At 42.2% G+C, this 27646-nt stretch overlaps 1 protein-coding gene across 3 annotated transcripts in view; it reads left to right on the top strand.

The window, feature by feature from the left end:
* The window catches only part of brd4 (bromodomain containing 4), a 71536-nt gene extending 44178 nt beyond the window's left edge, over nucleotides 1–27358 (top strand). For 2 of the 3 annotated variants that reach the window (XM_057345143.1, XM_057345140.1), the window contains 18 exons: nucleotides 10179–10548; nucleotides 16475–16612; nucleotides 16724–16859; nucleotides 16994–17511; nucleotides 17609–17968; nucleotides 18063–18191; nucleotides 18312–18533; nucleotides 18690–18913; nucleotides 19030–19409; nucleotides 19533–19643; nucleotides 19730–20116; nucleotides 20194–20928; nucleotides 21078–21175; nucleotides 21275–21431; nucleotides 21848–21984; nucleotides 22084–22289; nucleotides 24620–24890; nucleotides 25039–27358. In XM_057345143.1, coding sequence (XP_057201126.1) covers nucleotides 10309–10548; nucleotides 16475–16612; nucleotides 16724–16859; nucleotides 16994–17511; nucleotides 17609–17968; nucleotides 18063–18191; nucleotides 18312–18533; nucleotides 18690–18913; nucleotides 19030–19409; nucleotides 19533–19643; nucleotides 19730–20116; nucleotides 20194–20928; nucleotides 21078–21175; nucleotides 21275–21431; nucleotides 21848–21984; nucleotides 22084–22289; nucleotides 24620–24890; nucleotides 25039–25107 — 4518 coding nt within the window. In that variant the 5' untranslated portion in view covers nucleotides 10179–10308 and the 3' untranslated portion in view covers nucleotides 25108–27358. The remainder of the gene's footprint in view (nucleotides 1–10178; nucleotides 10549–16474; nucleotides 16613–16723; nucleotides 16860–16993; nucleotides 17512–17608; nucleotides 17969–18062; nucleotides 18192–18311; nucleotides 18534–18689; nucleotides 18914–19029; nucleotides 19410–19532; nucleotides 19644–19729; nucleotides 20117–20193; nucleotides 20929–21077; nucleotides 21176–21274; nucleotides 21432–21847; nucleotides 21985–22083; nucleotides 22290–24619; nucleotides 24891–25038) is intronic. The other variant, XM_057345142.1, reaches the window with a different exon arrangement.
* The last annotated feature ends 288 nt before the right edge of the window (nucleotides 27359–27646 follow it).

Below are 27646 nucleotides of genomic sequence, written 5' to 3'. Positions count from 1 at the left end.
GCCTATTCAAGGTTTGTGCAGGTCTCCAATCTTGTCGCTGACATCCTTTAAAACCTATTTGGTCTGGACCATGGTGTTGGAGAGGTTGAACTGGAAGATACAGATTCTGTTGGCAGGCATCTTTTATATACATAACAAGCTGATTTAGGAGTACTTTCTTAAAGTGACAGGACTAATCTGTGGTCCATATAGGCACATAACCAATCTGTGGAGCCAGATTTCTTGCTAGTTGGTAGGGGATCAAATACTTATTTCACTGACTGAAATGCAAATCAATTTATAACATTTATATAACATTTTTCCCCCTGATTTTTTTAAATATTCTGTGTCTATCAGTTAAAATAAACCCACCATAAAAATGATAGACCCTTCATTTGTTTGTAAGTAGGCAAACTTACAAAATCAGCAGAGGATCAAATACTTATTTCCCTCACTGTAACTGCTAGAATTAACGTAATGTTATCGTCTGCTGGTGTGGACGCAAATATAGGTATAATTATTGTTTGAGTTATCTCAAATCCTGAATGTATCCCTCGAATGCAAATTGCAGTCCTTTCTGTCTGAAATCAACGTGTCATTTTCCCAGAAATACTTCACTATTTCCTCAGGGAGTGCACACATTTACACTGGGAGCGCATGGCTGATACCGAAGCTTGTCGGACACACGAAAAGGAACGAAGGGGGCGGGTTATTGCGAAGAGTCTTTTGACATCATGTTGAACCCTGAACATTCATTGAAACCGTAAATAGGTCAGTTTTGTTTGTCCTGTCTTAGTCTTCCAAGTCAATATTTGGGGAGAGCCTCTGTTTTTCCATGGAATAGCTTATGAGTGTGCATTTACTGGTAATAGACAGTTGGCATTCTTTCCCTAGTAGTCATGCCGGCCGACTGTCAGTTGTGTCTCTCTGTGCTCAGTCTGAGCTCATGCTGAGAGCATGTGATCTACCCACGGTTTCTTTCGTCACTAAGTGAGTCATCAAGAATGTGGTTTGTCGATCAGAGACCAACAACCGTTTAGTGTATACCACCAATTTTAGCTCCTAGTTACTCCACAAGGTATTTTTAACTGCACTTTTGTGTGTGCCTTTTTGGCCTTGGGCTGAAGATTAGACTTGTGTTCTACGTGTACCAACCTGAGCATTGTGTCCCCCATTAAACTGAAGTTTCTCAGAGGGAAAACTTGTGCATCCTAAGGTCTCCAGAGATCCATCGCAAGAAGGATACCTGTCGACCCATAGGTCTTTATCGTATGAGCTCCAGGCTGTGCCAGAAGCAAGAGAAATATTTACCCTTAAGCACACTTTTTAGAGACATCCCATTCTGTTGAGTTACACAGACAGTCACAGATCATATTCTGGAAGTTTCTCTGGAGATGGTACCATTAGCATCTTGTAAAGCAGTTTCAGTTCTGAAGTACAGAAGGGGATTGTCGAGTTGTTGACCTGACAAAATTCAATTACCTCAGAAACCCTAGTCGTTTAGTAACCATGTTACCATGTTAACCAACGTTTAGTAACCATGTTGTACAACCAATGTATAAATGGCATTGATTTAAAAGCGTTTATCAAGTTATACGTAACTATGCCTTTGGTTACGGCACGTTGTTTCCTTGAATAACCTTAAGCTATTTATGTGTGTGCAGAAATATTTGTGCTTTTATGAGCTGCTTCTTCATTATGCTTTCATAAGCTTTGTACTACGGTTTACTATTTATTCAGTTGACAGATGCTTTCATACAAAGTGACATTGATTCATTCAAGTGCGACAGTGCATTAAAGGCATACATTTTATATCAGCTTGCGTGTTCCTTGGGAATTGATGCATGACCTTGGCAGTGCGTGCACCGTTTACCAGTTGAGTTGGAGTACTCGTCTTCCTGCCATACTGCAGATAAATTGATTGCATTTCATGCTCAGATTTCATGCAAACAGGCCTTATTCATGAAACCTGAACAGAATGTATTTCTGTATACATATTTTAATTCCTTGATTTTAATGCACCAGTTTAGAGATTGTCTTACAAAGGATGTATACTTTTTATTTGACCTGTCTCAATAACGTTAACACAAAACTGAAAGCAAAGTCAATTTAAGGTTAGTCTCAAATTGAAATGTGTACGTCTGGGTGTGATGTGCACTTTAGGGCTGGGCGATGTTTTTAAAAAAAAAAGATTGATAATCCACTTTAAAATCACCGCGATATCCGATAATATCGGGTGTGTTTGACTTCATGCAATGTTGCGCAGACAATCAATCTGCGGATACGGACCGGGAGGGAATTCGTTCCGGGCGCGCCAAGTGCCAAACAAACAGGCATGCTTGCACACACACACAGGCGCGCCACGCGCACAAACCAGTGTTGCAGTGACTTCTTTCATAAAGTAAAGCGCGTAGTTAAACCATAAAGCTTTTATGCAGTAGAAACATGTTGTGGGTGTCCTGAAATTCCATCCTACCCGTCAGATTATCCTACCAAGCACGCGCACATAAATGTTACGTCATTTTTTTTGCGCTATAAAATCATTTATTTTTTACTGCTACGGGAATATGAGTGTATTTTCGTTGTTAAATCATTCTACATATTATTTAATACCTACAATACAATTTGATTGGGTGTTGCGCTGTAAATTAATCCTACATGTTTCTTTTATGCTGGTAGGATAATCTGACAGGGTATTTACGGTGTAAATTTATTTTATGCGTTTATTTTAAGATGGTAGGACTATCTGACAGGGTATTTTGCATTGTGAAATCATCCTACCTGTTTATTTTGTCGATGTAGTTTAGATTATATTAAGTTTTGCCCTGCGGTAGGAAAATCTGACAGGACAGTCCTAACACCGGTACAGCCCCGCGAGCGTGAGGTTCTGCTTTGCCGACACAGCTCGTCTTTCTTTTGGTCTGTCTGTGCAGCGACCGGCAGAAAACAGCAGCACTTTCAACTGACCGAACAAAACAGCGTTTCCAAAATTTTGTCACTGTTACTGACTGCCTGGGTATATGAACATTAACGTTCACGCTAAAGCCTACATCGCATGATAATGTTATAACGTGTATTTTCCATTATTATCAATTATCGTCTGGTATCTGTCTGTTGTAATTGACATCGGGATATTTGCGAGACATCTGCAATATACGATAAGATCGTCAAATCACGCAGCACTAGTGCACTTGACAAAGAATCTCAACAGCAGCATTATAACTGTTAGTACAGACAAACCACATGAACATTTAATGACCTGCAGCTTATTGACACTAATTTGGCTGCAATAAAGCACATTTCAGGGCTGTTATAAAAGTGTGACTTGCATCACTGCGTGAAACTGAGATTAATCCCTCATCCTTACCGACTACACTCTGCCATATCATGTTTTACAAAAGACTTGTCAAGAAACAGAAACTGTGCCAGTGAGTCACCGCAGCATGTGTGTGGTACATGCTGCATGGGAATAGCAGTCTGTCTGCACACTTCATCAGATTACATTACTAGTGTATTGAAGAAAAATGTGATGATTTCCCAAATAATGTAATACACAACGTGATAAATTCTTTGTTTGTAAAATCAATTTGAATTGTGTAAAATATAATCACATTCTTTCTTATTGTTTTATCCTTAACATGTCACAGCTCAAGCATACACACAAGGGGACTAGGGCTGTCATGATTATGAAATTTGGCTGACGATTAATTGTCTATTAAATAATTGTGATTACGGTGATTAATTGTCTGTTTTGAGGCTAACGATTAATAACAATTAATTTATTCAACAAAGAAAATATATCCTTTAGAAATGTGAATATTTTGTCAATAACTAATCATATTTACTACAGAGTGACCTTAACAGAAAACTAAATATTAGGATGATGTCGTCTTGCTGTGTAGAAGCAGCAAGTCTGGAATCACAGTAACAAAACAAGTCGAAAAAATACAAATCTGACACAAATTAAAATGATTGGAGAAATGTCATTTGAATGTAACAGTGAGTGCAGATCAAGGACGGTGGATGTAAAAGGTTACAGATACTGCATATCACCCTTGTTTTCTAAGGATTCACAATAATTTTGGTTATCTGAAATAATTGCGATGAGAAGATTATTTAATAATTGTGACAGCCGTAACGGGCACTAAAATTTGTGTATCAACTGAATACTTCGATTATACTTTATTTATTTTTTAAGTATTAGAATCTTTCAGTTATTGCAAGCATTTGTGATATTTTCATTTTGATATATTGTGCAGCCCTAGTCATAACACATTCCTCTGATCCTGTTTTCTGATTGCTTTAAAGACAGTACACAGAACATGTTTCCATTCTTGCAGTCTAGAATTTACTGGTAGGATTTATGATACTGCAAATCCATCCTCATCTCCTGCAGCAGTGCTGTTACTGATGTTCCTATTGAAGCAGTTTGGTTGAATGGAGGTTAAATGTATCGCTCTCGAGAGCAGAATGAGGTGACATGAGGTTTCATTAGCAGGAAGTGTCGGTGTGGGGATTTCCAGATGACTGAGGCAGTTGTGGTAGTGGGATTATTAGAGAGAGAGGCCATTCATTGGTATCAATTACCAGGCTGACCTTTAAGATGCTGTAGTCGAAACACAGCTGGCTGAGGAGCAGAAATTGATCGTGGCCGTGCAGGACGGTTTAGTCTGCTGAGGCACACAGAAGTTGTTCTCAAACAAATTATTCTGGGATTCATTTTGGTCACAGGGCTCTAGAGTGAGACCAATTTGGTCGCACATGCAACTTTATTTCTCAATGGTGCGACCAAGAAAAATCTGAGGTCGCATCGGTGCGACCAGCCGTTCGAGGGAGAAAAAAAGTCTCCGCGACTCTGAAAGTCTCCCTGTAATTCAACAACAGACACACATTAGGCCCATAACGTGGTCTAAACCAATCAGAGATAGTGAAGGGCGGACCCCCCCTCTGATTGGCCGTGGTCCAGATATTCCTGTACATGTGTGTACCAGACGTCGCGTTAAACGAAATTTCTCTGTCATTGACAGATTTTTTTTACCAGTGACGGAAAAATCTGAAGGCCGTCCGTCTGTCATTTTGAAGGATTACAATGAGGGCAATTTGTAACTCCCCGTTTCCCTTCATTAGAGCGTGATATGCTCGCGAAGGGACATGCGTGTTTTCACCTGTCATTGTTACCGACTAGACATATGTAATGCGATCTGGGAAAACCAATCGGATGTCGCGCTGGGACGCGGGAAAGACAGTTCACCTATCAAAGTAAACCACATAACAAGAAGAATGAAGGAGTGGCAATGCACATTTCCCGCCAGTCCTGTGTAAACTACGGCATGCAAAGTTTTTTATACAATGTTTTCGTGAGATAACAGAGCTCCCCGTCTGCAGCACCGGGAGTTATCCGATCGCAAAACATACAAGGGATGATCAAAAGTCCAGACACTATGCACATGATAATCAACGTAAAGCTTGCTTCACTGCTTATTAGTTGTTGGGCGTAATGTTTGCTAGTTTCCTTTGTGTAGTGATAATGGCAGAGCTCTCGTTCTTTAAGTGTGCCCTGCACCATTTTCCTTACTTTCGTTTTATTCAAACGGTTTTGTACAGTATTTTTATAGACTTCAACACTGGGAAATGTTTTTTTATTATATTGTTATTAGTCTTAGTAGTATAAGGCTTTTACTACTCTAAAGTGACTTTTACTTGTGATACTGGGCTGTTGTGCTTTTATTTTCATCACTTAACTTTAAACCCGGTTTCCTCCAAATTCCGTTCCTGAAAATCATAGCGCTTCAGCCGACTTCAGCCATAACTTTTGTTACATACACAAGGTATGAGCAAAATAAAAACTGATTTGGAAAGGGCTTGAATATGGTATCAAAAACTGTAATATATAAATTTGCACCATGTGGTGGGTTTTCCCAGATCGAATCACATATGAACATAAACATTAAAACATTAAATATATAGATGAATATAATTCAGTTGTAATTCAGTAATTCAGCATTCAGTTGTATTAAAATACAACAAGTTCCGAGATGCAAGTACAGTGTGATGACGTCACGAACATACTAATTACCACGTAAAGCCACCTTGCACCATAGTGACGGGTAATAATAGATTATGATGGATTTTTTACGAGCCTGTCAGTCAAAATGACGGACAATAAAGAGTCTAGCGCAACCTCTGGTGTGTACGTGTGAAAATGCGTGTGCTGCAGTCAGTCAGACAGAGAGGGGAGGAGCCTATAGGCCCGTCAGTTAAACAGAGTGGATGTAGCCGCGGATGATGAGAGAAGATGAAAAGAACGATTGACAACTTTTTCGTGAATAATGTCAAGTTAAGGCCTGATCGGTCCGAAAATCATAAGCAATGCTCTGACACGGAGCCATCAACCTCCCAGGTTATGTCCAGCCCTGGTCCATTTATGCTCGACCTTAGTGCTGCGTTCGATACTGTAGACCGTAAAATACTTCTAGATCACTTACACAATTATACCGGTATTCAGGGACTGACAGGGACTGACTCCAACAAATACAGTTAAAGACCTAGGCGTTATATTAGACGCAGAAAAGCTTATTCATGCATTTGTGACATCAAGACTTCATTACTGTAATGCACTGCTTAGTGGTTGTCCTGCAGCATCAATAAACAAACTACAGTTAGTTCAGAATGCAGCTGCCAGAGTTCTAACCAGGTCCAGAAAATACGATCACATAACCCCAATGTTATCAAGCCTTCACTGGTTACCCATTAAGTATCGTATTGACTTTAAAGTTCTTTTAATCACTTATAAAGCCTTAAACGGTTTAGCCCCTACCTACATAACAGAGCTTCTACCACACTACAACCCATCACGCTCTCTTAAGATCTCAACTTTTGATAACACCTAGAATAACTAAATCCACCAAAGGGGGCGGAGCTTTCTCATACCTAGCACCTAAACTCTGGAATAGCCTTCCCGATACTATTCGAAGGTCAGACACACTCTCCCAATTTAAATCTAGATTAAAGACACATCTCTTCAGCCAAGCATTCAATTAATGCAAAATATGTTAAATAAACCACCGGGAGACTGCATTTTTTAGATAATATTTACTAGAATAATCTTGATTGTTCTATAAACACCATGCACTGTGCTGTTTTTTACCTTTTTTGTGTTTTTCAGTTTCTCCTGTATAAAGCTGCTTTGGAACAATGCACATTGTGAAAAGCGCTATATAAATAAAATTGAATTGAATTGAATTATCTTGAGATGTTTTAAGTTTATATTTCAGTTCAGTGAAGCACTTTAAGCACCAACACTTTTTCAGTAAGTTACCCTTCTTGTAGAATTGTGCTTCAAATAAAGAACTTTATGTTGACCAGATTGTTAGTTAATCATTTACAAGTCAATATTGCCTATATGGACAGCGATTTTAAAAAAAGTGAACTGGTAAAACTGCGGTGTTAAATGCGATACGGTCGAAAATTTGGGTGCACCTAACTTTTGTGCTGGTGCACCTAAGAAAAAAGTTGGGTGCACCAGTGCAAAAAGTTAGTCTAGAGCCCTGGGTCATCAGGTCACTTGGTCACGCTGGGCTGACGAGTCGGCTTGTGCTCTTTATCCTTCCCTGCTCAACAAGCCTAAAAGCCATCTTCTTACCAATGCAAACTACTGGTCACATTTNAGTTAATCATTTACAAGTCAATATTGCCTATATGGACAGCGATTTTAAAAAAAGTGAACTGGTAAAACTGCGGTGTTAAATGCGATACGGTCGAAAATTTGGGTGCACCTAACTTTTGTGCTGGTGCACCTAAGAAAAAAGTTGGGTGCACCAGTGCAACCAGTGCAAAAAGTTAGTCTAGAGCCCTGGGTCATCAGGTCACTTGGTCACGCTGGGCTGACGAGTCGGCTTGTGCTCTTTATCCTTCCCTGCTCAACAAGCCTAAAAGCCATCTTCTTACCAATGCAAACTACTGGTCACATTTAGCCTTGTGTGTATATAACACCTGTTTAGACACATTTTTGAATAATGGAGACCAGTGATGCAAATATTATGGCTGCATAACATTTACACATTTTCATGTGTTTGCCCTGGGGTTGTCAGTGTACCCATTGTTAGTTGTTGATACGGTGTCAATAACATTTCACAGTTATCGGTGAAGATGAAATGAAAACAATGACCTGTGGGCTTTAAAGATCCAGTGTACGAAAGTCTGTCGTGAAAGTGGTTTGGTCTTACACAAGCTGTGTTCCTAAATAGCTCCGACATAAGACGTGTATTCATGCATTTATTAGGCAATTATCACCTACATTTATGGCCATTGAAAATACTGACAATATCACTCACCCATGAATGTCAAGTGTGTAGTGGTTACATGCTGCTAATAAGCAACACATGTGGNCATCAATAAACAAACTACAGTTAGTTCAGAATGCAGCTGCCAGAGTTCTAACCAGGTCCAGAAAATACGATCACATAACCCCAATGTTATCAAGCCTTCACTGGATACCCATTAAGAATCGTATTGACTTTAAAGTTCTTTTAATAACTTATAAAGCCTTAAACGGTTTAGCCCCTACCTACATAACAGAGCTTCTACCACACTACAACCCATCACGCTCTCTTAAGATCTCAACTTTTGATAACACCTAGAATAACTAAATCCACCAAAGGGGGCGGAGCTTTCTCATACCTAGCACCTAAACTCTGGAATAGCCTTCCCGATACTATTCGAAGGTCAGACACACTCTCCCAATTTAAATCTAGATTAAAGACACATCTCTTCAGCCAAGCATTCAATTAATGCAAAATATGTTAAATAAACCACCGGGAGACTGCATTTTTTAGATAATATTTACTAGAATAATCTTGATTGTTCTATAAACACCATGCACTGTGCTGTTTTTTACCTTTTTTGTGTTTTTCAGTTTCTCCTGTATAAAGCTGCTTTGGAACAATGCACATTGTGAAAAGCGCTATATAAATAAAATTGAATTGAATTGAATTATCTTGAGATGTTTTAAGTTTATATTTCAGTTCAGTGAAGCACTTTAAGCACCAACACTTTTTCAGTAAGTTACCCTTCTTGTAGAATTGTGCTTCAAATAAAGAACTTTATGTTGACCAGATTGTTAGTTAATCATTTACAAGTCAATATTGCCTATATGGACAGCGATTTTAAAAAAAGTGAACTGGTAAAACTGCGGTGTTAAATGCGATACGGTCGAAAATTTGGGTGCACCTAACTTTTGTGCTGGTGCACCTAAGAAAAAAGTTGGGTGCACCAGTGCAACCAGTGCAAAAAGTTAGTCTAGAGCCCTGGGTCATCAGGTCACTTGGTCACGCTGGGCTGACGAGTCGGCTTGTGCTCTTTATCCTTCCCTGCTCAACAAGCCTAAAAGCCATCTTCTTACCAATGCAAACTACTGGTCACATTTAGCCTTGTGTGTATATAACACCTGTTTAGACACATTTTTGAATAATGGAGACCAGTGATGCAAATATTATGGCTGCATAACATTTACACATTTTCATGTGTTTGCCCTGGGGTTGTCAGTGTACCCATTGTTAGTTGTTGATACGGTGTCAATAACATTTCACAGTTATCGGTGAAGATGAAATGAAAACAATGACCTGTGGGCTTTAAAGATCCAGTGTACGAAAGTCTGTCGTGAAAGTGGTTTGGTCTTACACAAGCTGTGTTCCTAAATAGCTCCGACATAAGACGTGTATTCATGCATTTATTAGGCAATTATCACCTACATTTATGGCCATTGAAAATACTGACAATATCACTCACCCATGAATGTCAAGTGTGTAGTGGTTACATGCTGCTAATAAGCAACACATGTGGGAAAAGGCTTAGTAGTAATAGGTTAACCTGCCGACACAATAGATTTGTGCCAAAACTTATACCAGTACTTCTTATACATCCCTAGTTGTTTTTCTACAAGCCGGTTATCCCCCCTTTAGAGAAGACAGTCCCACTGAAGATGTCAATGATGTGGAAAGCATCATAAGATAATTAGAAGGGTCCATGAGCAATTACTTAAGCAAACATGCATTATTTGGATAGTGTTGTTTTTGGGAGTCTGAAAGAGGATGCGAGTTAAGTGTAATTGAGATGATAGTGATGATTACAGTGATGGATGTGATGCAGATGGCACGGATGTGAATTAAAACGCTAATGACTGTTATGCTCTTCCTTCACAGAGAGTCCAGCGAGGAGTGCAATGGAATTAGCGGTGCTCTCCCTGTGGAGCCCGCGCCCGGCTCGAGACTGAACGAGTGGTGTCCTGCCGCACCCCCTCCTGTCCCTCTGCCCGCGCTCCACCCCACCAGTATGGGGGACGGCCTGGACGCAGTGCAGATGTCGGGGAGCAGCAGCAGTCAGGGGCAGACCTCGTCCCAGGCCCCAATGCTCTACAACCCCTCTGCTTCAGAATCCGACAACCCTGCCCGACCCAAGCGCCAGACCAACCAGCTGCAGTATCTGCTAAAGGTGGTGCTGAAGAGCCTGTGGAAGCACCAGTTCGCTTGGCCTTTTCATTCTCCTGTCGATGCCGTTAAGCTGAATCTGCCTGTGAGTTATATAATCTTACATTTTCAGTTTTGCATGTTTGTGATTGTGCGAGACAGCGTAGCTGCGGTGATACTTGCTGCAAATCACTTTAGGGCTGCAGCTATCGATTCTTTTACTAATCGAGTATTCTACAGATTTTTCCATCGATTAATCGGGTATTCGGATAATAAGTACTTTTTCTTTATTAAAAAGCAATACTAAATATACAAGAGAAAATAAGACAGGTCTCTTAAAATGAGTAAAACAACTAATTTGTTTCCTTTTTAGAACAATTAGTTTTTATTGCTGAAATAGCATACATTAATATCTGTGAAAACTAAACCCATTTAGTACATTCCATTGCCATATTAAATTCAAAATGCAATATAATACAAATATATAAATAAGAAACATGAATAAAAATGGAAATAATAATTTCAAACAATAGCCTATGACTTTTATTTTGGCAGGTTGTCAGAAGACGCTTATTTTTTAGTATGTCTGTTTCTTCACTCAAACAATAACATGTTTGTGAAATAAACTCTCAGCGCAACTCTGGAGGTGAAGTTCATGTCCTCATTCAGCGCAGACGCAGACAAATTCATGAGCATCACGCGTGTAGCACGTTAAACTGTGCAGTTCATTCACTCAGACACGCAGACCAGACAGATGAAATGTGTAAATAACAGGATTCGGTGTCCACTAGTCCGCATCTAGTTTGATGGACTCAATGCAGCCGGAAAACAAGTTTCACTCGTAAAATAGACTAAAACTAAGTAAAATATCAGTTCACCATTTCAATAAGCTATTAGGGCTGTGACGGTGGCTTTTTTTTACCACCGCGGTGGTAATAGACAAATCGACCGCGGTGGTGCGGTGGTTGAGAAATATATATTATTTATATAAATAATATTTATATTATTATATTTGCGTGTAGCAACCACATGACGAGTGGAAGAGAAATATAGACCTTATTTAAATACTTGAAATTGTTAAATAATTGAAATATGATATCTGAAATAAATGAGGATGAAACATCCGTCAATGTTTAACGCGCAAATCCATCAGTGAAACGGCACACTACAGCATATAAAACATTTAAATAAACATCAGTAAATAATGAAAACTTAAATGATATAAGAAAGCTAAATACTAAATAAAAAAGCTCTTGTTGCAGTAACTTCAGTCAGTGGCGTATTAACCCTTACAGTCCTTAACAATTCCATTTGAAACAAACTGTTTAAACCTACATTGGCTTTCCTATTCAGATTGCCATAAAAACTTTACTTTTTCCGACTCGTTGATGTGAAACTTACTTGTTGACATTGTCCAGATTAAAATGTGTACAGCTGCACTAAATGCGCGTTCAGAAGATGTGCACAGGAGCGCAAATGAAGAGATGTCTCTCCGCAACCGCGGCAAAACCTGCGCGCGCTCCGACACTAAGCAAGCGGGTCATAGCCAGTTTTGATTTTACGTATCTGTTCATTTCACAACAAGATCCATTGCAAAACCCGCAGAATAACCTGGGTTTTGCCGTGCAGGCCTGCGCTCGAACGCACCAACGGAAACGTATGCCAATAATTTCTGTTAATTTAAAATCTTTTAAATAAAACCATCCACAACTGAAAGGCTACAACTAGCAATCGTTATCGCAACTCTCATATTTATTACACCTATATTTGTCAGAGTGACGTGCACTACCGCCGGTGGCAGTTCACCACCGTCATGGCACTTTACCATCGCGGTGGTGCGGTTGTTACGGCAACCGTCACAGCCCTATAAACTATCAGTTATTTATCAGCATGAGAAACACGTGTGAGCAGACTAAAATGCGTGTGTCTCACGGTGAATGCGTGAGACTTGAGAGCCCTGTAACATGAACAGAGTTTAGCGGGCTGTGCGTCAGTAATAACGGTCCGTGGGGAAACGCAGTGCTCCGTGTACTGTAGTTAAATGGATTAAACGAGGCTTCGAGGCAACAAAAATTGCCTCGATGATTTTTTGTATTCGAATAACTCGAGTTACTCGAGGAATCGTTTCAGCCCTAAATCACTTACAACACAGTTTTACCAATATGGTGCTGTTCCTCTGTCAGGTTTAATAGCCGCCTTTCTATTATCAAGCCAGAAGCGGGCGTGCTAGCGTGTGCCAGGGCCAGTTGCGTTTCCACAGTCACTTCCAGCGCTTGATCGTGCCGAGCCGGGGCTTACTCGGGCCCAACGGCCAGGGTTTTTTGGCCCGACGAAAACTTTGGGCCAGAGCGAGCCAGCTGGGGCTTAAGGAGTGGTTAAGGTGAAAGGCGGAGATTATCTGAGTCGGAGGAACCGCGGCAGCGAGAAGAGGCACGTTTTACTCTATAAAAACGAACAAATAACTGCATATTCAACTCAAAATAGAGCGCGCCCCCGTGGGTGGCGAACGACTGCTTACAATATCAGGAAACGCAATTCCGCGCAGCATTTCAGTGTCCAAGAACACTTGATTCCTTTGTAAGTCATAGCGAAGCCGTAAGGATCACCGTCGAGTCCAGCTGCTTGTAAGTTCAGCAAATAATTGCGTTTTAGTCCCGGTTTCTTTGTTTCTCCTATTCTCCTCAGCCATTTTGCTGGGTGTTTTGCCACCCAGCGTGTCCCAGGTCAATGCATACCCTCTATAAGGTTATGTTATGTTTATTTTAAGCTCGCGTGCTGCATTTTCCCCAGTCACTAAAATGAATTTAGATGACCTGCTGCTGATGCTTTCATTTTCATTTCCGAACGTCTTTTCTCCAAAACATGACAGCAAAGGCTGGATGCTCTCTCTGAAGGATGAAGGTGTGCTCGTGTGCAGGATGTAAAGCTCAGATTTATATAATCGTTACATATGTAAGATCCCGCTGTAAACACAACGCTTTCCGACCACAACAGTCTTTAATTCTGACATAAAACCCACGTTGCGATCATCAATAGTTAAACATTATCTGCCAGAATAATGATATTGTCTAATGTAACAGCAATTGGATTAAAGAACTGTGTAGGTCACAAAGCAAAGGTACACCGAAACCTTATTTCAAATGATTTATTTGTAGATAAATCTTAAAAGTGTTGTTGCAGCATGATCGCGTTCTTATGTAAGCTTTTTGCATAAACAGCTGAACCTCCGTCAACTTATTTTGCTGCCTCGTCTTTCACCAAGCGGACAAAGAAATAAACAAACAGCCGCCTCTGTTTTCTCCATCATGTTTGTTTTGTTATGACACAATTGTGATCCAGCTTCTCTACTGTCTGAAACTTCCTTCTTCCTGCTTGAGTAGGCGGGTTTGGAGAGGTGTGTTCAGGGCGGGGTTTTAGATTAGCGCTGCCGTGCTACTGGCCTGACAGTGGAGACGCAACTTGATTTTGATAAATAAACAATAAACAGCATTAAAACAGGCCGGCAGCACCTCATGGACGACTGCCGGCCACACGAACGTAAACAAAACTTAACAACTTCCGGGCCCGGTCCTCTCTCTTCGGCAGTCCCGTCGCTCGTCCTCTTATGCTCCCGGGCTCCCCCGTGAGGCATGCGGGACCGGTGCGCGTACAGCTGATACTCATTATCACTCACGCCACCGGCCCCGCCTTCCTGCCCCATGGCTCTCGTCACGCCTTCCTCGCTACACATGTATTAAACATTTGAAATTGTATTTAAAATACGAAAATGTAAATTACTATATAGAGTTTTTAATTTTCACGTACCACCAGGGGTCTCTTCAAGTACCACTAGTGGTACGCGTACCACAGTTTGCGAACCACTGCTTTAGACTACTGTTGTTCTGAAAACGTGTATTGCCGTACTATAACTTATCACTCCAGATCTGATGGTTTTGTTCAGAGCCCATTTTCTAGCCAAAAAGTTTTTCTGCAACAGCTGCAACTAATGATCACTGTTCTGTTAAATGTAGGGCTGTGACGATATATATCGATTCACACTAATTATACTTGTCTAGGTCGATTTTGAAATCGATTCTGTGTTTTATGCACAGCTCTTCCGTGAACTACGGCTCTTTGATCAGTAGTCAGTACTGCTCGATCTAAAATCACTACGAGATTGAATCGTTTATAACGTGCATTTGAAAAAGCAACACTCGTCAAACATCATCATAAAATATACTTTATTATCATGAACATACCTGAAAAGGTTTGAAGAACAGCAATAGAATATGACCATTGGCATTAGGGCTGAACGATTAATCGAAATCGAATCGCAATCGCGATGTGAGACGTTGCGATTTGCTAATCGCAAGAGGCTGCGATGTGGGAGCGATGTGAAAAATAGGAAACGCGTCTGTTCCAAGCCAGATTTGAGTGGCATTCTTGCTAACCAACTGAGTGAGCGCACCTCCGTTATGCCCAATCAGCACTGCCCCAGCCAACTGCGTAAACAAGTCATTAAAAAAACAAACATACAGAAGGCAGGAGAGAGACAGTGTGTGTTATTATGGCATCTGCAGAGTCAGATCGATCATATTAGGCAAATAAATACTAAAGAACCGTCCAATTCAGGAGACCGCGCACACAGCCTGTGTCATACTCGCGCGACTCTTCCCCGCGTTGTGCGTCTCGCGGACGAGCCGTTTAAACTTGACGCGCACACACAGCCTGTTTCGTAATGACGTTTATAGTACTTGAGTCCGGTTCGGGCATCTGGCAATATGGACGAGGCTTGACGCACGCGCGCACCCTGTGTCAACTCACGCCTAGCTCCGCGTTTCAAACAAATGTAAATTCTATCTAACTGTTTTGCTAATTTCACTTGGATGAAATTAAACATTCAGCACATTTTTTACTTGTTTTAAAAAATCCCACATACTTAAACAATAATAAATCAGCCTATGTAAACTATGAAGAACTATTTTAATAATTCACTAACACAATAGAAAATGTTATGGATTTAAGGGTTACAATGGGAGTTGTATTTGTTTTAATGGAAACTGTAATAGTGTACACTGGTATTTGGATTCTATTGGTGTGATGTAATCTGGAAGTTGGGAACCAATTGAACAACAGTAAGCCCTATTTGAATAATGCCCAAAGCACACTACAAAAATTAATTTTGTAATGGTTTTAATGGAAACAATTAAATGTTTTTTGTTGTTGTTTTCTTTCAGGGTAACTATACCCATACTGTGCTCCACACAACAATATTGAATTGAAGCTTGAATTAGAAAAGTTAAAATCGCAAATCAAATCGCAATCGCAATGTCTGTCAAAAATATCGCAATTAGATATTTTCCCCAAATCGCACAGCCCTAATTGGCATTTCCTCGAACTACGTGTGTAAATAGTTCTTCTCTGTCCCATATTCAGAGTTTCTGCGCCGAGAGAGCGCCCTCTGGCTTTCGGATGTGGTGGCATTTAACCGTAATTCATTGAGAAACTGGCCATAAAAAATACACGATATATCGTCCCAGCCCTAGTTAAATGTATATATCAGATTAATCGATTAATTCTTTGTTTTCTTTGTTAGACTTGCCAATGTGTTTGCGTTATGTACATGTCTGGCCCTACGGAGCCCTGGATATGCTATCCCAAAATAATTTTATCGTAGCCATGAATGAAGAACTTGTTCCCACAATTTACTAATACGTGTGGACGTTTACTAATACGCGAGTACGATTTACTTAAAACAAGGGAATGAATTAATAAAACATGGGCACAATTTATCTAAAAAGGAAAAGTTCCTCATTCTTGACCACAATATATATAATTTTCTTCTTATAGCTTATCCAGGGCTCCTTACGACCCTGGTTGAAACTCAAGAAATTTTCTGCATTAGGCACAGCACAGTGTTGATGAAAAAAGGCTTTTAAGTTCATGCCTTATGAAAGCTGTGGTTTCCTTGATATTAGAGATGTCAGTGCTTCCTTTCATAAAATGATTATGTATTATGATGATGCTGATATTTTGTGCCCTCTTCTCTCTAGGACTATTATAAGATAATCAAGAATCCTATGGACATGGGAACAATCAAGAAACGACTAGAGAACAATTTCTACATTAATGCCCAAGAATGTATTCAAGACTTCAACACCATGTTTACTAACTGCTATATTTATAATAAGGTATTGGTTCACTTTTCTGTTGCCATGATAAAAACCCTTTTTGCCATTAATCACATTGGAAAGAAGTGGTATGATTGGGCGGGAAGATAACGGTATGTGTCCCCCCTGCAGCCTGGGGATGACATAGTCTTAATGGCAGAGGCACTGGAAAAGGTGTTCCTCCACAAGATCTCAGAGATGCCCCAGCAGGAGGTCGAAATCAAGACCATGACCGGCAAGGGTCGCGGCCGGGGCAGGAGGGAGCCAGGTATAACTCATGCTTTTCTCTACTTGAGTTGACGTACTGTTGGTTAATTCCTCTGTGATACAGCAGTCTGCTATAAATGTTTACAGTGCTTGTTTCACAGTATCTTTTCTGCCCCTCTCTTTGAAAACCTGTAGATATGAACATGAAGGTAGGAGCTAGCCTGGACTCTTCACCTTCCCCTTTAACACGTGGCCTTTCCAGCCTTCCACCTGGGCCACAAATAAGACCACCGACACAGGGTCCGCCTACTTTACCTCCCCAGACTGCCATGCAAGCCTTGCCCCCTCGGGTGCCCCTTTTGCTCCCTCGGGTGCCCCCTCGGGTACCCCCTTCGCTCCCTCGGGTTCCCCCTTCGCTCCCTCGGGTTCCCCCTTCGCTCCCTCGGGTGCCCCCTTCGCTCCCTCGGGTGCCCCCTTCGCTCCCTCGGGTTCCCCCTTCGCTTCCTCCCCACGTGCCGCAATTAGGGCCACCTTTTTCTTTGGGACCCACTGACTGCAGCCCACAAGTCCCCATGACGGCCGTGCCTCCTCCTCCGCCCCCAAGCCAGACCGCTTTGCCGCCCATGCACATGCAGCAGAGCGCTGGTCCCATTCTACCAGGTCCCATTCTACCAGGTCCCATTCTACCAAGCCCCATCCCAATGGCTACCAAAGTAAGTCTGCGCGTAATAATGAGTAACAGAATGGTTTAATCTTTGTTTCAGAATTGTATTATAGTTCTCGTTTCACTCCTCCTTGTTTTATCTGCAGCAGAGAAAAAGTCAGAAAAGGAAAGCAGACACAACGACACCTACTGCAAATGACCAGCTGAGCGAGTCGTCTCCTGCCGAGTCAAAGTCGGGGAAAACTCTGCCACGCCGGGAGAACGCACGACCACCTAAACTACCCAAAAAAGAGGCGCCGGACTCCCAGCACCATTGGGGGACTGGGACCCCTAGCCCCAAGCAACAAGAGCAGTTACGCTACTGCTCGGGCATGGTGAAGGACATGTTTGCTAAGAAGCATGCAGCTTATGCCTGGCCTTTTTATAAGCCAGTGGATGTGGACGCTTTGGGGCTGCACGATTACCATGACATCATTAAACATCCCATGGATCTTAGCACCATTAAGGTAAAGAAACAGCTGTAAATTAGGGACGATCCACATCCACACAACATCAGTCTTTTGCTTTCCGTGTTCATTATATGTTTTACTTGAATGACAGGACAAGTTGGAAAACAGACAGTACAGGGATGCTCAGGAGTTTGCAGCAGATGTGCGGTTAATGTTCTCCAACTGCTACAAGTACAACCCTCCGGATCACGAAGTGGTGACAATGGCACGCAAACTGCAGGTACATGACAGAGTAGACACGCACACCTGCAGACGACTGTAAATTAGGACTTGCTAGTCATACAGATAAGTTCTAGACTTTAAAAGCTTGTTCATGGAAAGTTTCTCCTTTTATTTGAAGGACGTGTTTGAGATGCGCTTTGCTAAAATGCCTGATGAGCCAGAGGAACTGACGGCGCCCGCCCCTGCGGCTGTGCTCCACCCGGCTCCTGTAAAGACGCAGCCGCCCATGGGCACAGCCTCATCCTCTGACAGCTCCAGTGACTCCTCGTCTGAATCAGAATCATCCACGGATGACTCTGAGGAGGAGAGAGCTCAGAGGCTGGCAGAACTTCAGGAGCAGGTGGGAACTAAATCTTGTCTTATACAAATTTATTTTGTCTTTATTGTTCCAGTTTACTGGTTAAATAGCAGATTATATCTGAGATTTTAATAGAAAGAAAGTTAGATCTGCAAACTATATTTCATTTCTATAATTTGATTTTGTTTTGTCGCTTAGCTGAAAGCGGTTCATGAGCAGCTGGCTGCCTTGTCCCAGCCTCAGGCCAGCAAACCAAAGAAGAAAGAGAAAGAAAAGAAAGAGAAGAAGAAAGAGAAGCACAAAAAGAAAGCAGGAGTCATGTCAACACTGGAGGAGATCCTGGAGCCACCTCCTGCCCTCAAGGCTCTGGGAAAGCCCAAGAACAAGACTGATGCTCTGCCCAAGAAGCCCAAAAAGCTTAGGTAGGCAAAGAGCAAGACTTTATTATAGAGATGCCATTTTATATAGAAAGACAAGTAATGGGTGTATAATAATGCTTTTTTAAAAGTGTAGTGAACTTATCTAATCTTTCCTACAGGGAGAAAAAAGAGGGAGGCAAGGGTAACCGCTCCATGGCTCCCTTAGGCATGGCCCCACCCACCCTGCAGCCGGTGACAGGCCTGGATTCTGAGGAGGATCTGGGTTTGGCCGGAGGGCAGGCGATGGCAGGCATGACCGCAGCAGAGAAGTGTAAGCCAATGTCATATGAAGAGAAGAGACAGCTGAGTTTGGACATAAACAAGCTGCCTGGTGATAAACTGGGCCGCGTGGTCCACATCATCCAATCACGCGAGCCCTCGCTCAAAAACTCCAACCCGGACGAAATCGAGATCGACTTTGAGACGCTGAAGCCCTCCACGCTGCGGGAGCTGGAGAGATACGTATCGTCCTGTCTTCGTAAGAAAAAGAAGCCTGCTGGTGAGTGAATATCAACCTTGTGCAAAAAAAATTAAAGGCCACATTTGGACATATATGTATTTTTTGGAATAAGTTTGTATTTGTTCAGATTTATATAGGCTGTATTTTCCCCCTTTATTTCAGCTCCAGAGAAGTCCATGGAGACAATGAGTGGTGCAAAAACGAAAGGCTCCTCATCAGAGTCGGGCAGTAGCAGTGAGTCCAGCTCTTCTGAAAGTGAAGACTCTGAGACGGGTACAGAAGCAAACAATGGTTTATTTTTAATAAATGTTTTAACAACGCTTCCGCAACGTTAATTGATCTTTAAAACTTCAATGCAGGGATGACTTCCAAGTCAAAGAAGAGAGGCCGAGGTGAAGGCAAGAAGTCTCATCACCAGGCGATGGCTCCAGGAATGCCACAGCTTTCCCATCAACCCCAGACACCCGTGCTGCAACCCACCGCTCAGCTGAAGCAGCAGCAGCAGCAGCATCCTTCTCCTGCCGCTTACATGGCTCCTCCCGTCACCGCGCTGGAGCCCTCACAAATGCTGGAAAACCCTTTTGACCCCCTGGCCCACTTCGGTCAGTCCCTCATGCACCTTCCCCATCACGCTAATGACTCGTCCTCCCCCGCACCCCCTCACCTTAACGCTCACCCTCAAGGAGGCCCTGTGTCACCTGAGACGCACCCATTCCTCAACCAGCACCCGATCCTTCCTTCTCCAGGTAAGTGGAAGCTTCCGGTTGTTATGTTCTAAATGATTTATTGCAGATCATCTGTATTGACCTACATCTTATTACAGCCCTACACAACGCAATGCCCCAGCAGCCTTCACGGCCCAGTAATAGGGCAGCTGCGCTACCTCCTAAACCTCCGCAACAAAACGCACCCCAGCAGCAGCAGCAACCCCAGCAGACCCTGCCGCAGCAGCTCCAGGCCCAACAACCCGCACCTCCTCCCCAGCACCACCTCCCTCCACACCTCCTGCAGCCTCCTCAGCAGATCCGTCAACGGCCCCTCTCCCCTCCCACTCTCACTCCCCAGGGTCTCCTCTCCTCCCAGCCTCCACAGATGCTGCTGGAGGACGACGAGGAGACTGTTCCCTCCATGCCCCTACCCTTGTACCTACAGCATCTTCAGCCGAACCGCATGCAGCAGCAACAGACGGCTTCGTTAATGCAGTCTCTGCAGAGCAGACAGCAGCCGGGGCAGCCGTCTCTGCTGCAGTCAGTGCAGGTTCAGTCGCAGCTGGGCCCGCAGGCCTCCCTGCCCCCGCCGCAGCTCACCATACAGACTCAGCAGTCAGCACCGCACCAGCCCTCGCCACAGCTCTCGCAGCATCAGGCCAGACACATGCAGCACTCGCAGCAGCTGAGCTTTTCTCAAGGCCCAGCGCAGACCACGCAAACGCAGCCCAGTCAACACAAAGTCGCCATGCCCCCCACGAAAGCACAGCAGATCATCCAGCAGCAACAGCAGACGCAGCAGCAGCATCACTCTCCACGTCAACAACACAAGTCTGACCCGTATAACTCAGGTAATGCTTCCAGTCTACTATTGGAGATTCTCTAATGGGTTTTACCCATACACATTGAGAAGCTTGTAGCTTCCAGCTCCACACATCTGAAGTGTGAAATGGACAGTATGTCATGTTCTTTAGTTTAATAACATCCTTATCTTCGACAGCACACCTGCGAGATAACCCCTCCCCGCTCATGATGCATTCCCCTCAGATCTCTCAGTACGCTGCTTTAGTCCATCAGTCGCCCCCTCAGGTCAAAAAGGCAAGTGGCATTTTGTTCAGTTCCTGGATTGACACAGATTCTTGTCCTCTTGGAAATGTTTAATGCACAGAGGATTAACTGAAGTTTTGTTTGCTAAAGGAACCACAGCGAGTTCCTTTAGCTCTAGGCGGCATTAAAGAAGAAAAGCTTCCTCCGTCACCAGTGATGCGTGGTGAGCCGTTCAGTCCAGCCATGAGACAAGAGTCTCATAAACACCCCGAGAGCAAACACACAATGCAAGGGCATGGCCAACAGAGTAAGTTGATGACACATTTTTCTAAAAATGATGAAATGCAAGAACAATTAAAAATGCTGTTCCATTCAAAGAATGCATAAACGAAAAAGAAGTGCTGCCCAACTAGAATCCACGGTAACACTTTAGTATAAGGACCAATTCTCACTATTAACTAGTTGCTTATTAGCATGCCTATTATTAGCATATTGGCTGTTTATTAGTACTTATAACACATATTCTGCATGACCATATTCTACATCCCTAATCCCTAAACCTAACAACTACCTTTACTAACTATTAATAAGCAACAAATTAAGAGTTAACTAAGCAAAACTTATAGTTAATAGTTTACTAAAACCGAGAACTGGACCTTAAAATAAAGTGTGACCGAAACCACATTTTAAACCTGTTTTACTAAAAAGTTCATCTGGTTTTAGGAGCTGATATGAAACCACTTGAAATTTCCCGTCCTGTCATCCGCTCCTCTGAACAGAGCGATCAGCCACCTTCCATGCAGGACAAAGACAAATTCAAACAAGAACCCAAGACACCCGTGGCTCCTAAAAAGGTACAGGTGGGTGGAAGGAACATCTTTGTAAACTTTCCCCAAATTTTCCCCAATCACATCCCTGTGAAACGTACGACTCCTAACGTGTCCTAATTTGATCTCCAGGATGTGAAACTGAAGAATATGGGTTCCTGGGCGAGCCTGGCACAGAAATCCACCTCCACTCCCTCTTCTGGTCTGAAGTCGTCCAGTGACAGCTTCGAGCAGTTCCGGCGTGCAGCCCGGGAGAAGGAGGAGCGAGAGAAAGCCCTCAAGGCTCAGGCTGAGCAAGCTGAAAAAGACCGTCTGCGCAGGGAACAAGAGAAACTGAGGTAGGAGATGCATTTGGAGTTGCAGTGACATTGTTAACGTGACAGGACTCAACGCCAAGGATCGAAGTTTTACTGGCCCTGCCAATATTTTCACTGGCCCCACCTTAAAAAGTAATAAATAAATAATATTGTCTAGTTGTTTGTTTGTTTGTTTGTTTGTTGATTTTTCACCAATGTAATCTCAATAAATAAGGTAATGATATATACATTTTTAGCATAACTGAAATTTCAAATACTGTTAAAGACAACTAATCAGTAAGTATTAAAATTAGGGCTGTCAATCGATTAAAATATTTAATCGCGATTAATCGCATGATTGTAATGAGTTAACTCGTGATTAATCGCAACTTAATCGCACATTTTATCCGTTCTAAATGTACCTTAAATTAATACTTTTCAAGTTTTTAATACTCTAATCAACATGGGCATGGACAAATATTGATGCTTTATGCAAATGTATATTGTTTATTATTAGTGAAACCATACTCAACATAGAGCATGAAGACTAGACATGTTTCAAGGGTCATAGATGTTTTTCAAAGAACTTGTACATGTCTATTAAACACATGAAAAAAAACAGGAAAAACACAGGTTCCCATTACTTCTTTCTTTGCACTGAGCTATTTACTTACACAGGCATGTTTACATTTTCGCAACTGTGATAGATCGGTGGAGGCTGTGTGCAATGCAAGGCATATGCTCGAACGGAAGCTGCCTGGCCACGGCAATCATGTTGCGTGCACTATCGGTGGTCAGTGGGCTAATTTTGAATTCAATATTCCACTGTCTGGCTACCTGCAGAAAGTGCTCAGCGCAAACGTCAGCATAGTGCCTCTCGTCTGTCTTCATGACGGTCAAAGCGTACGACCGTAGTTTCCAGTGTGTGTCAAAATAATGAGCCGTGACCCCCAGGTAGCTATGGTTACTGAGGGAAGTCCAGTAATCTCCGGTGAGCGCAACCCGCGTTTGTCTGTCTTATCGCCTCCTCGACTTTCGCTTTCTCCTCTTCGTAAGAGTCGTGAATCTTGCTTGTAACAGTGGCTCTCGACGGTAGTTCATATGTGTAATCGTTAGATGCGATGCAAATAATTTCAAGTAGACCCTCGTCCTCCACTACATTAACTGGCCTACATGCTGTAGCCACCCATTTAGCTGTCGATGTGGTGAGTCTGTTGCTTGTGGAGTTGTCCATCCATCTCTGCTGAAAACAATCTAGTGTGGTCTGCCGCGAGGAGGAGAGCTCTCAGTTGCTCTCAGTTGTATGCTTCGCCATCAAGTGATATTTTAAACTCGACGTGCTGCGGTGATAACTTATTCACATCGACAATAAATGCAGATCACTTTAGTCTTGTCGACAGAACCATCAGACATCGTTTTATATATGAATTTTACGTTCAGAAGACCTATTTATTTCTCCATTTCTGTTTGCTGCTGCATCGTTTACTTTCTCAAACTACAGGCAAGGCCAAGAGTCAAACAGAAAATGCGCGCTGCGTTAATCGCACGTTAATAAAATTAGTGCCGTTAAAAGGAATTTGCGTTAACGCGTTATTAACGCATTAATTTTGACAGCCCTAATTAAAATAAAAAAGTAGTATGTGCAAAAGCAATAGCACAAGTAAATGTAATAAAGAAAACATACAAATAAAAATAATAAGTGCTTTTCAGGTGTTTCAGGTTGATCTAATTGTAGTTATCAGTTACAGAATTCAATAACCAAATGTAAAATAAGCCTTTATAGTCTTCACCATATAAATGAAACCTTACTAAAGTTATAATGTAATCAGTCAGGAGCAGTGAATGTTTTTTCTCTTCGTCCTTTGTTGTTTGATGAATTTTAAAAACAGAGATGTTTATTATTCTGCTGCCCCTTTAAGAGATGCACGGATGTAATAAACTGTAACATGCGCTTTGTTTCCAACCTGTTTCTGTTTACTGAAGACATAGTGGATTACTTTTACAAGGATACTTGCTAATATGGGCATTTTGGCATCATTTTGTGTGGATATGCCTGTTAAGAAGACATGAAAGAGAACTCAATTCAGTATTTTATTTCAGCTTTCGGCAGCGCGCAAATCATACACACAGCCCGTATCGAGTTCTCTATTGCGTCGTCTTGAGAATATGGCAAGGCTTAAAAAGGCGCAAATTCTAAACTTTCGTGGCGATACAGCACTGGCCCAATCGGGCAACTGACAGATCTCTCAACTGGCCCGAAGGTCTCCCATGCTTGACCTGGGCCATCGGGCAGTCGCTTTTGTCGAGCCCTGCGTGATTTATATTAATACGAGAGCATTGAGTAGGTTTTAAGGTTTTGATTCTCTGTAAAGGGGCCGAGATGACGAGGAGTCCATGGAATCTGCCAGAAGGTCCCAGGAGGAGCCCCGCAGGCGGCCGGAGCAACAACAGGTCCAGCCCCCTCAGCAGCAACAGCAGCAGCAGCACCAAACTCAAGCTCAAGCCCAGAACCCGGCTCAGCCGCCCTCTGCCCCACAGCCCTCTCAAGCCCCGCCCCAGTCCCCCGCCTCTTCCCAGAGTGCACTTGACCAGCAGAGGGAGCTCGCACGTCGCCGGGAACAGGAGAGGAGGAGGAGAGAGGCGGTGAGTTGCAGTCTATCCTCCAAGAAAATATTTTAGATCTTTGTATTTCATTTAATGAATTGTGTCAAATTATTATAGAAAAGTTATGGAAATAATTACGTGTCGGCATGTTTTCTCCAATTGACAGTTGTTTTCTTGACCCTTCCAGATGGCAGCTACCATTGACATGAATTTCCAAAGTGATTTGATGGCTATCTTTGAGGAGAACTTGTTCTAAAGTGCAAGAGGAAAAGAGAAACTGCAACAAAAAAAACCCAGATCACGGATTCCTGAACACGGACAGAATGGACTTGTAAAGCAGTAAGGGACAAAAATCCCATCTGACCACAAGAAACCCTGAAGAGGCTGAAATAGCAATGCATAAGCTGAGGCCCCGTGAGGGAGGCTGTAGCGCTTCTTTTGCCTTAGCAGAAAGAGGGACCCTCACACTGGGACGTCATGGCCTCTCGGGCATTCCTCCTGGATTTGGCATTGCAACCACGGCAGGAAAGAGAGGACTCGTGTGACTCTAATTCAGAAAATGGGAGCAATGGACAATGCGATCGACAGAGGAATATCTGAAGGACAAGAAAACTGAAATGTACTGATTATCTGTAGTACGGCATCCAGCGACTGCCAAATGTCTGAGGGGGATTTGTTTTCATGTTTCGTTTCCCTTCCATCGTTTTGTTTTCGCTATATCCTTTCCCCCTTTTTTCGCGAAAAAAGCAAGCAAGCAGGCAAATGGCAGGATGGGACTGGGGGCACTTAAGATCTTCCTCGGGAGAGGAAGTACAGCTCGCCTTACACCGCTGACAACACAAACAATATTCACCAGGGGCTGTGATCAATGACTAAATATGGTGTGTTTCGCACTGTTATCATGTGCAGATTTTTCATTACGTAGGATCTACTGTACAAAGGTATTTTCTTAATTACTGTTTTGGTTGATTGGTTGGCTGTTTCTTTTCTTTTTTTTAATATTTTTAACTCTCGTACCAACACCTCACCCCCTCTGATGTATGTCTATGCCAAACACACATATCCTTTTATGCCGATAGCAGAGACCCGAAACGCTTCACTTAACGTCTTTCTTAATATATAAATCTATTTTCTTGTTCTCCCCACTCGTCATTAAAAATTTAGGTAGTCTTGTAGAAAATAAACCCTAATATATGCATTATTCTGACAAGTGTTAATTGAGGACAGAAACGGAGATATGCTTTCATTATTCATTGTTTTCACGCGAACCTGGTGATGAATCCTATCGCAGGCCGGAGCGCTGATCTATAAGGGGCAGTTTCTGAGTATCGTTTAGTTTGAATATAATTTAAAGAATACAGTAACTATTTTAAGTGTATTATACGTATAGAAGGAAAACGCGCAAGTCTGTGCAACTGGTACATGTACATTTGCAACGTCATGTCAACACCAGGCAAATTTGGCTCTTGGGAACACACTCGGCTGGTCACTGCATGACTCCTTTCTTTTCACCGATCATTTTATTACAACTGCACAGAGAGAACTCTGTATGCTGTACTAGATATAATGATAAAAAGTTTGAAACAAAAAAGCAAAAAAAAGGAAAAACCGTTCTGATTTATCATTGTTCTTGTTCGATTCTAGTAGATGTGTTCTAATTCTGTTATTTGACTCCGCAAGGGGGGCGGGGGCACAATTTGAGACCTTGGCAGGCCCTCTGAGTTTTCTCTTATAGTGTTTTCTCCAGTGCCTGTATTGTATTGCGATTCTAGTTGGCATATATTACGTTCTGGGAGGGCTAGGGAGGGGCTGTGCGGTTCGAAAGAAATTTGGGGTTTAAGGGAGAGTTTGTGTTTAAAAGACAAAAAAGGAAAGTCGACATTTGATATTTTACCCATTTACAATATTCAGGTTTAAATCTAGTTTTAGCTGGACTTATTAAGTATACGCCAAGCGACTATGTTTTCGTTTTCTCAAAACTGCTATGAGGACGCATTCGAGCAGCCACATCATCAGTGTGTATGTGAATGTTTGGATGTCATGTCGGTATGTGGCGGGGGGAGGGTGCTCTTACCTGGAGGTTTGAATCGCAGCAACACTTCATTTAAACAATATGCTTTGCAAACTGTTTTTTTTTTTGTCATGAAGTCCACTTATATAAATATCTCATTTTTTCCTTTGGTTAATTTGGTCTGTAAAAGTTCAAAGAAGAGAAACACTTCATTCCTTCGAGCCTTTAAATGTATTTTCATTTTTCCATGGTAACAGTTGGACATTATGTGCCATAGATTTGGATTCTCCAGAGAATGTGCTGACCTGCAGCTCAGCAGAGAGTTTGCTTTATTCAGGTATTTTGTTCATTTGTTTTTGTTTTGTTTTTTCTTTTGGGTTTGTTTAACATTTTCCTCGATTACTGTTTGGTTATGTGTGTGGGCTATCGAGGTCAATGGTTCAATCTGTTATGATCATGAAATAAACTCATCTCTTTTATAGAAAATTAAATGAAACAAAAATGAGCCTGTCTCTTTTATAATGCATCATATACAGAATCTGCCCATTGTGGTCAGTTGTGTTTTTCAGATGAGGTTTTCAGAACTCTGTTGCTCAAAACTGTCACCTCCAGGATTTCCTTTGTGTAACACTACATAAGCTCAAAGCAAAATATGTTATTCACGAAAAAGTATCGATCAAGTAAATTATATTTGTTATTGAGCCTGCTAATAAGGTCCACCACCAAAAAAGTATTAACAGTAACATATTAATGACAATCATACTGTCCAGACAAAAATATATTT

This window comes from Triplophysa rosa, linkage group LG11 (genome assembly GCF_024868665.1).
Source record: "Triplophysa rosa linkage group LG11, Trosa_1v2, whole genome shotgun sequence".
Lineage (NCBI taxonomy): Eukaryota > Metazoa > Chordata > Actinopteri > Cypriniformes > Nemacheilidae > Triplophysa > Triplophysa rosa.
This window is presented reverse-complemented; position numbering and strand designations above follow the sequence as displayed.